This window comes from Bemisia tabaci, chromosome 2 (genome assembly GCF_918797505.1).
Source record: "Bemisia tabaci chromosome 2, PGI_BMITA_v3".
NCBI classification, from domain to species: Eukaryota; Metazoa; Arthropoda; class Insecta; order Hemiptera; family Aleyrodidae; genus Bemisia; species Bemisia tabaci.
This window is the reverse complement of record NC_092794.1, coordinates 1,520,936-1,533,028: the sequence shown is the minus strand read 5'-3', so window position 1 is coordinate 1,533,028 and position 12,093 is coordinate 1,520,936. Positions and strand designations below refer to the sequence as shown.

General features: G+C 38.6%; 1 protein-coding gene across 9 annotated transcripts in view; it reads left to right on the top strand.

Annotated features, from left to right (window-relative positions):
- The window catches only part of sll (adenosine 3'-phospho 5'-phosphosulfate transporter 1), a 56,776-nt gene that overhangs the window by 13,355 nt on the left and 31,328 nt on the right, over positions 1 to 12,093 (top strand). For all 9 annotated transcript variants that reach the window (XR_011899218.1, XM_072296522.1, XM_072296520.1 and 6 more), the window contains 3 exons: positions 1,381 to 1,605; positions 6,359 to 6,512; positions 11,542 to 11,756. Coding sequence is in view for 8 of the 9 variants with exons in the window: in XM_072296522.1 (XP_072152623.1) it covers positions 1,381 to 1,605; positions 6,359 to 6,512; positions 11,542 to 11,756 (594 nt within the window). In the remaining variant the exon portion in view is untranslated. The remainder of the gene's footprint in view (positions 1 to 1,380; positions 1,606 to 6,358; positions 6,513 to 11,541; positions 11,757 to 12,093) is intronic.

The following is a 12,093-nucleotide window of genomic DNA, read 5'->3' as shown; positions in this document are numbered from 1 at the left end:
TCACAAACGTCGATAATGCGACTTCCCTTGTCGTTTACCGTAACTTCACCAAATGGGCTGACGATTTTGCTGTCTACCCGCGATCCCGTTCTTCCATTTAGATCTCCCAACGGAAGGGCTTCTCTTCCAGGTCCTACCTTCGCCACCCTCTCGTCAAGTTTCTCAAGACTCTGGTCCTTAACTGCAAAGGTAGCATCATCATTGACCCCGTATACACCCAAAACAAGGACTCAGTGACAGTGCATGGTTAAGTTCATCCTAATCATGCGACTGTTGATAGCCTCCCAGTTCTTAACATTTTTTCGTAATTCTTTGCAGATCAAAATTGCGACGCCCTGTTGTGCACGCTGATGTCTTGGCATTCCACTGTTGAATAAATCATAATACCAAGGCTCTTTGATCCGTGGCCTTTCTTTTTCGTTTCTGTTACTACAGCCACGTCGATTCATAAGTTCCTTATCTTCTTTACCGCTTCCGTCCATTTCTGGGAAGGCCCTGTACATTCAAAATTCCAAATAAAGGGTCTAATTCCGCAACTTTAGTCGACTTATCCGATTTTAATCATCCGCATCTAATTAAATTGATCAAATGTTCCCACATAAGCAAGACAAAATGAAGAATTGTGTGAAAACCTTGTAGCTAGATTCACGTCTCAACGTGCGATTTCAAGTTTTGCAAAGCTTGTAATGAAGACACCTAGTGTATCATTCCCTGGTTTGTCAAATCTGCAAAACAAAGACAAGTTCAACAATAAGCTGGTTCTGCAATTGCAGAACGGCTAATTTCTGCCCGATTGAAGCGAAAAAACGTGCAAGAAATTTTGTTTCTGGCAAAATATCTTATTCATTGATGTCCAAGTGAGTTTGCCTCTAATACTAAATTTCAGACTAAATGCTGGCCTTGAGCCTGTATCATACGATCAAAGTAAAGCTCTCAAAGTGGCGTCACGTGGCCCCACGTAACGCCACTTTGAGAGCTCTACTTTGGTTGTATGATACAGGTTTTGCGAAAGTTCACTGAAGCCATCCCCGCAATCTGTAATTTTGTAATGTGTAATCTGCGTTACCACACAATCCTGTTTCAAGTTTTTTCCTTTCCTTTCCTTTTTTTTTTTCCTTTTTTTCCATAGTAGAAGAACAGATGTTCTTCTACTATGGTTTTAGAAAAGATTATTAAGAATCCTCGCTCTACTCAGAAACAGTAGTTTTGAAAAGCAACAAAAGGTTGTAACTATCACTAATTGTAATCATTCATTTCTCTTTCCAGACTAATTAGATTACTAAATTTGCCTCTCCTACGTTTTGTCTCGGTTTTACAGCACGTTCAGTTTTCAATTTTCTTATTTTCTTCGATAATAAAATTGTTTTCAATTTATTTTAGGAGTATAGAAACTCTAATGGGGACAGGCAGTTCTTCAAAGACTCGCAGTTCTTGGTGTTTGTAAATCGTGCTCTGGCTGTAATTTTTTCAGGAGTTTACTTACTTTTTACCAAACAGCCAAGACATACACCGCCCCTGTACAAATATATTTATGCATCTCTATCTAATATCATGAGTTCTTGGTGTCAGTATGAAGCTCTCAAATTCGTCAGTTTTCCAACGCAGGTAAGGAAAAAATACACTCCAACACCTCACAGTTGTAAATCTATAAGAACAGGATGCGTTTTGTTTGTTGATATGGGTCACAACTAAAACGGGACGAACACCAGGAACTTTCTTTTGAAAATTCTGTAGTTACTTTCTTTTTCCCGGCGGTAAAAATATGTAACTACATTACTTTTTCATACTTTCTTTGTTTTTCTTCCCTGCTGGAAATTGAGTAATTCTTTTCAGCAAGTAGTATGGCCGCTTATTCGTTGTTTTTCTGGAGAACGGCTTTTCTGATTCCTTGTATTCTAAAGCACCCATATATACAGGGTGATCCAAAAGTCCCTTCCACCCCCTCTAACTTTTTACCTAACTGAGGTAAAGATTTGAAACTTGGGGGATAATCCTAGGTCAAAGGGAGCTACTTTTTGGCCCCCCTAAAATTTTCAGGGGGTCCCCCCGTCGGGGGGTCAAACCCGAAGTCAATATCTCAAACCGTTTCAAAATGGCGGCCGGTTGAAGTTCAAAATGGCCGAAAATTCACACCGGTTATTTGTCAATGGATTTGCGCGAAAATCGGTATGTAGGGGTATTATGACACGAGAAAAACGAATTTGATGTTAGATTTTCATAAAAACCAAAATTTCCAAAATGGCCGCCGGTTAAAGTTCAAAATGACTAAAAATTGATTTTTTTTTTAGAAATCTAAGTTCAAAGGAGGAGTATCGTTTTGGGCCTTTTCCGGCCCCACCTGGATTTTGCTGAATGTTTCATATTTTCAAAGTACTACTCCTAGGTAGACTTTATGCCAAATATTTTACCGAACGGAGCCCATGCAAAGGTGTAACAACGCCTCAAACCCAGAACCTCGGCATCGAAAAATAGTTATTTTCGTCGACTTTTTCGACTGTTATCACTCTTTCAGCAGATGCTTCCTATGTATTTTTTTGCGTACTTTCCGTTTCTGGCCTTTTCAAAGGCCTCCGATAAATTTTAAGGGGCCTTATGGCTCATTGTTGCCATTTTTGGCCCATTTTTAGGGTTTTTTTCTATTTTACACACGCAGAAATCAATTCAAACTAAGAACCGTGTACGTTTTTGAAAAGAACGCAAAAAAAGAATAAAATATGTTCATTGAAACTTTTTCCTACGTTGCCAAATTTTCGAGAAACATCGTCCCAAAGAGCCAAAAATGGCAAAAATCGATAAATTGCCACGCTTTCGGTTCAAGAAAGTGGAGTATAACTTTCATATCGACGTACGAAACAGCTCTTACCTATAGATACAACATATCAAAAAATTATAATTGTACCTGGATTCCCACGATGTGAAAATTGACCGGTATGTCGATTTTAGCGGCCTTTCTTTACTTGAAGGTAGCTCTTTTGAATGTTTCTCGACTTTAGTCACCCTCTACGGGTGTGTTCTATGTGTATTTTTCTACGAATTTTTCATATCTGGCCATAAAAATGGCTTCCTGTGAATTTTATAAGGCGTAACGGTCCATTGTTGCCAATTTTCACCATTTTTTAGGGGTTTTTTCAAGTTTACATGTGTGAAACTTAATTTAATCGAAAAACCGTGTACATTATCGGAAATAATGTAAAAAAATACATAAAATGTGATTTGTAACTTTTCCCTACGTTGCCAAGTTTTCGAGAAAAATCGTCCTGAAGCGCCGAAAATTGGATTAATCATCACGTCGAAGGTTCTAGGAAGTGACTTATGACTCTAAAGCGGATCGTGGGACACTTTCCCCGCGCAGTTTCTGTTGTTTGGTATATTTGGCCTGTAGCAAGCATCTTGAGAACCAAGGAATATCTCGAGGTTACAGGAATAAAGAGGTGAACTGGAGTGAAGGATAAGGTAAAAGCACCATGAGGGGCCGTTTTGTCACGTTCATCTGAGCCATTACATGTTCCGTGAGACGCACTGCAATTTTCCATTTCCGATACGTTATTTGTAGTGAAATAAAACTGAATATTCACTTCCTGGAACCTTCGATGTAATGATTAATCCAATTTTTGGCATTTTTGGCGCCTCAGGACGATTTTTCTCGAAAACTTGGCAACGTAGGGAAAAGTTACAAATCACATTTTATGTATTTTTTTACGTTATTTCCGATAATGTACACGGTTTTTAGATAAAATTAAGTTTCCCACATGTAAACTTGAAAAAACCCCTAAAAAATGGTGAAAATTGGCAACAATGGACCGTTATGCCTTATAAAATTCACAGGAAGCCATTTTTATGGCCAGATATGAAAAATACGTAGAAAAATACATATAGGACACACCCATAGAGGGTGACTAAAGTCGACATCCCAGTCAATTTTCACATCGTGGGAATCCAGGTACAATTATAATTTTTTGATATGTTGTATCTATAGGTAAGAGCTGTTTCGTACGTCGATATGAAAGTTATACTCCACTTTCTTGAACCGAAAGCGTGGCAATTTATCGATTTTTGCCATTTTTGGCTCTTTGGGAAGATTTTTCTCGAAAATTTGGCAACGTAGGAAAAAGTTTCAATGAACATATTTTATTCTTTCTTTTGCGTTCTTTTCAAAAACGTACACGGTTCTTAGTTTGAATTGATTTCTGCGTGTGTAAAATAGAAAAAAACCCTAAAAATGGGCCAAAAATGGCAACAATGAGCCATAAGGCCCCTTAAAATTTATCGGAGGCCTTTGAAAAGGCCAGAAACGGAAAGTACGCAAAAAAATACATAGGAAGCATCTGCTGAAAGAGTGATAACAGTCGAAAAAGTCGACGAAAATAACTATTTTTCGATGCCGAGGTTCTGGGTTTGAGGCGTTGTTGCACCTTTGCATGGGCTCCGTTCGGTAAAATATTTGGCATAAAGTCTACCTAGGAGTAGTACTTTGAAAATATGAAACATTCAGCAAAATCCAAGTGGGGCCGCAAAGGCCCAAAACGATACTCCTCCTTTGTTTATCTTATGCCAAAATGCTCTCAACTTCCAAGTTTTAGGCAAATCCATCAGGAAAAAACCGAGGTGACAATTTTCGGCCATTTTAAACTTTAACCGGCGGCCATTTTGGTTTTTTGAAAATCTAACGTCAAATTCGTTTTTCTCGTGTCAAAATACCCCTACATACGGATTTTCGCGCAAATCCAGTGACAAATACCCGGTGAGAATTTTCGGCCATTTCGAAACGGTTTGAGATATTGACTTCGGGTTTGCGCGAAAAGTTTTCTTTTTTTATGCTCTTTCGAACGAGCTATCACAAAGGGGGTCTTCCTATTTGAAAATTAAAAGTTGGGGCTGTTGCCCCCCAAGGGGGGCCCCCCTGAAAATTTTAGGGGGGCCAAAAAATAGCTTCCTTTGACCTAGGAATATCCCCCAAGTTTCAAATCTTTACCTCAATTAGGTAAAAAGTTAGAGGGGGTGGAAGGGACTTTTGGATCACCCTGTATATAGCTTATACTTGCTCACGTCAAAATTTTGAATTCGAGAGCAACTTAAAGAAAATCATCTCTGAAATTCATGTGTCAACAGAAACACCATGTATATGGATATAGCAGGGCTGTCCCAAAAGAAACCGGACTTTTGTCATAGCAGGCGAACCAGTTATCGTAACGAGGTTTTCTTGGGCTTATCTGAAAGCTGATATGCTACTTAACATGCTTGTTTTTACAGACTGCAAAAAATTATATTGGTTTTGGACATTACATGCTTTGGAATCGAGGAAAGTCAGACTTGAGTAGCGATTTTTGTCTTTATTTCAAGAAAAGAGCCGTATGCGAAAACGACTTTTTTCGCCCCGCCCCCCCCCCCCCCACTAAAACTTATTCCAACTTCGTGTTTCAGTTACTCATACTGGAGCGCTTTTTTCCCCAAATTTTCAGACTCCCAAAAAAAAATTTTTTTTGGGGGGGGCGGTAGGGGGGGCGGAAGTCAAAACCTGTGAACCTCGATATCTTTCGAACGAAAAAAAATATTAAGGCCCGGTTTGAACACAAAATCGTCTAAACTTGCACACTTCAAGATTCTAAAGATCAAAATACCAAAATTACAATTTTAAGTTAGCTTATGTGCTTTTTTTCAGTTTTTGAGGAAAAACAATTTCTTTTAAACGGACTAAACTGAAAGATCACATTTTTGTATTTGAACCAAAACCAGTTTTTTAAATTGTTCATCTTTTTCCGCATCCAACGAGTGGTCATATAAGCTGGAGAACCGAACGGTTCCCGAGTTATGAGTAATAGAAGTTTCCGCTGAACGCGCGCCGACCGATTTTTGCGCGCCAAAATACGGTTCCAAAGCCGGATCTGGGTGTTAATAAATCCGATTTTATGTCCAAACCGTGCAAAATACATTTTTAGGTATTCTTGAGGGTCGCTGAGTTCAAAAATACAGATACTTCCAAAAATTCACTTTTTTCCCGTAGCGCTACGCGAGAGACCCACTGAGCGGCTGGTCGTTCGGCACGTTGTCTTTTGAAATAAAGACGAAAATCGCAACTCAAGTCTGACTTTCCTCTATTCCAAAGCATGTAGTGTCCAAACCAATACGAATTTTTGCAGTCTGTAAAAACAAGCATATTCAGTAGCTTATCAGCTTTCAGAAAAGCCCAAGAAAACCTCGTTACAATGCTTGGTGCGCCTGCTATGACAAAAGTCCGGTTTCTTTTGGGACAGCCCTAGTACATGGTATATCATGGCTCATACGAATACATATTATGTAACTGAACTAAATATTAATTGGACAGCTGAGACTAATCTTATACTTACTTTTACCTTTACAGGTTTTAACCAAAGCCTCAAAAATTATTCCTGTCATGGTGATGGGAAAATTGATGTCTCAAAAAAAATACGAATATTACGAGTATGTCACAGCTATCAGTGTTTCTATTGGCATGATGTTCTTCTTGTTTGGTACACCGGAAGACAAGAAATCAGGTAATTTCTTCGAATGTTTGCGTATGATTATCATCGTCGATTGTATTGCACCAAAAATAAGTGACTTTATTCACGGTGAAGATCCATATTGTTAGGCTACATTAGAAACTTTATACTTTGGCTGGTAATTCAATAGATGTTGTCCCATCTTTCACTACGTTTGGACCCCTATCAGGTACGATCCATCTCCTCAGGGATGGCACTGTAGTGTGTTAGACGTCCAAATATGGCGGAATGTTTTATTGAGGCCTTCCTGTAGCACTGTGGATCGAAGGATAGGGCGGCGCGGACATAGGGTTATCGTGTGACTGTCAACCGCCATATGATACACAAATATATGTTTTCTACGGTAATTTTTCACGAGAAAGCTGAATATCATATTGAAAAGGCGTTAAAGTCAGCGGTTTGTAGGAAAAATTGATTTTTTTTTTCCTCTTTGAAACCCTTCAAAAAATAGTCAATGCTCTAATAATTATTGCGATTAATTATTCTTTTATTTGTTTCTGCTGAGCTACAAATATTTTGTTTTCTTCTTTTATTTTGCTGTAAACTCAATGTGAATATTTTTAAACAAGCAATGCCCCTCCCCCCTTCCCCCGCTTCCAAAATTTACTAGCTGGATACGATGCGCGGTTAAGTGAGCTGTTCAGGTACAAAGCAAAACTTAATTAAAATAAAAAAGAGAGTTTATGACTCACAATGAAAACTGAGGGGGCAGAAATATTCCACTTACACAGGGTGCTCCAAGCACTGTTCCTTGACGAGCAGATCCAGAGCTTCCGGTAAAAGGAGTTTTGACTTTTTCTTCACCGTAATTTGGGGTCGGAGGCTCGAAATAATAGGATCTGAGGCGCGGAGACCAACAAAAAATGCATGATGCCTTCATTTGCAGTTTCGAGCAGCTTGCAGCTTTGAGACGTACTATCATCTTGATTCAGTTATCAGTATCGCTGATTGATCGCTTATCGTAGCGAAGTAGGAACAAACGCAAATCTGAGGATATGGTGACCGCTCAAATCGTCGCTCCTCTGACGTAAAGGCGTATCTCAATTTCAACGTGAACCCCGTTTTAGACATAAGTTCATCTTTCTGGGGCTCATGCGGAAATAGAGATAGGTACGCCTTCACGTTAGAAGAGCGACGAATTGTAAAAAACTCAAACCAACAATCAAGTCGAACGATTTTTCATGAAAACCAGGGGCATCATTTCTGCAGAATTTTAGGAGGTTGAGAGTAACATTTGTTTAAAAGAATAAAAATTACTGAAAGGGAGGGGAGAGTAAAATTTTATAAAGTCAAAAATCCCTAAAATTGATGCATATATTGACCAAAATAGAAATCAAATTGCGCTACGATCAATTGACTTAGTGTTCCCTCCTTTTTTTCGATATAGAAAGAACAAGATTGTGGTGCAAGATGATATTATTGGCGTTGGAAGGGAGAGGGGGGGAGGGCATGACTAATTTATTCCGAAAGCCAATTCGAAACGGTGGTAAGTTATACCAACCCAATGGGAGCCTTCTAGATGCAAAAAACTAGGACTTTTCATTTAAAATTCAAATATTGGTTTTTTCGAGGAGCGAGTTGTCATCACATTTATAGGCCTAACTTCTAAAAAGGCAAAAAAAGGCAAAACTTCTCAATTGATATTGGTTCCTAGGGATATAAGGAACATTTCTCTAGGTCGGTTTTCTTTGAAATGTTCTGAAACAATGTCGAAATCATTCACTGAATTTGGAAAACCGGGTTTTTTAGGGTACCATGTCTGTGCACTGATATTAGTATTAAAAATAAGGATGAAAAATATGGCAACGGGTGTTTCTCTCTCCCCATTGCATCAATAATAGAGGACAACCCCCAAAATTTGATAAAAAAATGCAGGATAATTAAAATATAGGAGTAACGTCTAGGCTAAAAATGTACCCGAAATTCACCTCAATATGGACACGGTGTATCACACGTCCGTTACATCGCTTTAAATTTTTTTTCAGATGTAATATTGGTATTTTATGTTCGGCTAAAGAGTCTACTTTAAGAAAATGCCAAGAAACATTATGTCCCTTCACTTTCATTTTTGGGCCTATGTCCGACCTTTACCATTGGCTCGATCCACTGTGTGTAGGGAGAAGGGGGTGTTATAAGTAAAACCTTCATTTGCCTGTCATTTTTCAACAAATCATCAGATCGAGTTTAACTTTTTTTCTAATACATCAAAAAGATGTATTTGAATCTTCAGTATAAAGTCAGTGACATTCATTAATGAATGTCATTTTGTATCACTTTAGAACAAGTTTCAAATTTTGATGGGGCGAAATTCTAAAATTTACCACTTTTTGACTGCTCGTCCCGACTATACACATCAAAAATTATACCGTATCGAAGTTACCATGCCCAATCCATGAGAGCTAATTACTTGTTTGCATAAGAGAAAAGAATCTACGCCTTTTTCTGTAATGATCTAGAGGGATCCTGAGTCACAATGTCTGGTTAAAATAAGCGCTGATAGTTAAAGTATATATATTGAATTTCTTCCAAAAAGAAAAGAAAAACCAACAGGAATCCTGAAAGTGTGATTGATAGTAATAATTTTGACCTCACAGTACATTTCATGAAAATTACCCAAAGTCCGTTTTCTCAGATTGCATCAAATATACAGGGTGTACCAAAAGTCCGTCCCACCCCTGCTAACTTTTGAACGAATTGAGCGAGGGTAATGAAACTTTGGGAATGTTCCTATCTCTTAGGGGACCATCTTTTGGGGGGGGGGAGTCAAAATTTTGGTCCCCCCTCAGGGGGGGGACAGGGGCCCCCCAACTTTTTTTTTCAAATAGCAACCCCTATCTTGTGATACCTCATTCGAAAGAGCATAAAAAACTAAGAATTTTGGCGCAAACCGCAGATCACTATCTCAATTTTTGACCGAGTTATGATAGGTCAAAGGTCAAATTCGACCTATTTTCAAAAAATCATATCTCCGGTTCAAATTATCGCAAAGAAAAAAATAAAACGGGAAAATTTACCAAATTGTGTTCGCTTTTATGTAAAAATTGCATAAATCACTTCGATTTAATTTTAAGGGGGGCTCGGACCCCCAAATACGTCAATTCAAAGGTCATTCGATTTTCCCGCGAAATAAGCCAATTTCGCCTAGATTTGCCTCCACTTTATCTCAGTAAGGTCGAAATCAGTTCAACATTACTGAGATAAAGTGGAGGCAAATCCAGAGGAAATTGGCTTATTTCGCAGGAAAATCGAATGACCTTTGAATTGACGTATTTGGGGGTCCGAGCCCCCCCTTAAAATTAAATCGAAGTGATTTCTGCAATTTTTACGCAAAAGCGAACACAATTTGGTAAATTTTCCCGTTTTATTTTTTTCTTTACGATAATTTGAACCGGAGTTATGATTTTTTGAAAATAGGTTGAATTTGACCTTTGACCTATCATAACTCGGTCAAAAATTGAGATATTGATCTGCGGTTTGCGCCAAAATTCTTAGTTTTTTATGCTCTTTCGAATGAGGTATCACAAGATAGGGGTTGCTATTTGAAAAAAAAAAGTTGGGGGGCCCCTGTCCCCCCCTGAGGGGGGGACCAAAATTTTGATCCCCTCAAAAGATGGTCCCCTTTGAGATAGGAACATTCCCAAAGTTTCATTTCCTTAGCTCAATTCGTTCAAAAGTTAGAGGGGGGGTCGGGGACTTTTCGCTCACCCTGTACATCAAATTGTAAGACATAAGACTGCCGCCTTGGCTTCAGTGTCCCCGTTTTTGGTGATAATGGACCATTAGACGAGGTACGAATTTCAGCATTCTGATACATGTTTCTTAACTAAAATTTCACGTAGAATACGACGCGCACAACGAAAATTACCGAAATCAACTCTTTCCAAAGATATTTAATGATTCTTGATGCGTGAATTCAAACCCCCGGCTCATGAAAACTCAATGCTCTGTGTGATTCACATCGTGCGCAAAACGTTATCATGACAGTCTCTACGATATGCAAATCTGGCAACCTCAATCTTGACGCTTTGGCTCAGCTGAAGCAAATTGCGTATAGTTTGAACAACACATGGTGGGAAATCAACATTACTCGATTGAGAAGATTGCTGAAACTGTTGTAGTGCGCGATTTGACTCATGTAGACCTTTAAGTTTCTTGTGAGCGGGCAGTTCAAATTCCTCGTAACCAATGTGAACTAAAAACGTTAATATCTTCGTTTGGAGTTTGTTTCATTAGTTTTCGTTGCGCAAATCGTGCTGTACGTGAAATTCTGGTTAAGAAACATGTAACAGAATGCTTGAATCTGTACCTTGTCTAGTCGTCTTCAGGCAAATTTTCGCGAACAAATGTCATACGAAAAACGAATTGGTGACAGTTGACCGATGGCGGTGTTTGGTGATCGTAAGAGCCAATCACAACTGGGAATGGATTTTCGCATGGTTTTTGAAATAAAATGATAAAATATGCAATATGATTTGTCATATTTTGGCGCTAAATGTGATTTTGAGGTTATGTTCCTTTCTGTTCTATTATGAAATGAAATTTGGATGTTTAAGAAATAAATTGAATGTTATTTAAGAGTTAATGTGTTCTTTTATTATTATTACTTCAATTTTGCCCTCTTTTCACAGAAGTATTACATTTTTCTTACACTTTACATTTCTTGAAAGAGGTTGTTTGATGAAATTCTGCCACCGATTGCATCAATTCGTTTTCGAATTCTGCTCTGGAGCGGAATTCGATTTTTCCAATTGTTGGAACTCACAGGTCTCCAATGAGACCCCTAAACGGATCGAATATCATGAAAATAAAATGCACAACCGTCGAATATGATACGAAAGCCTATGATATTCGTTCGCGAAAATTTGCCTTATTACCACTTATCAGTACCCTGAATTTTTCTTCCCCAAAATTCCCATCTCCCATAGCTCATTTTAGATGAATTGTTGCGTTGGGAGCACCTACTCGGATGCTTTATTCCTCCTGTTTTTTTTAAAATTTCTCAATTGTTCCTCCCATTTTTCAGGTGCCTCTGTGACAACCGTGTCTGGTTGCCTCCTCTTAATTGGCTACGTTGTTTTCGATAGCTTCACCTCAAACTGGCAAGGTGCTCTCTTCAGTCAGTACCGCATGAGTTCGGTGCAAATGATGTGTGGAGTGAACGTCTTCTCCTCACTGCTTCTCCTTGTTTCACTTGTTGTTCAAGGCAGCCTCTTCAAATCTTTAGCATTTATGACCATGGTAAAACCAAATTTTCTTTTGTTCAAATAAGTTGACTTGACTCCCTTTTTGTCAATCGAGGGTTGAACTTTTCAAATGTTGGGAACTTTTTGCAGCAAAAGTCTGAGTTTTAGAAGTTTCTCTGTAGTTGTTATAAACAATGCCTCGGTAGCAGTTCATGATAGACTAAAGCCACAGAACTCTTTGCCATAAAAAACTGGGTTATATTTCATAATGCCAGGCAACATATGGCAGTGTTATATAATCCTTGTCAGTGAGCTATCAGCACTTTCTTTTCAAACACCCACAAACTTTCATAAACCAACAGTATCAATGGAGCTCTTGCATGTGTCAGGAA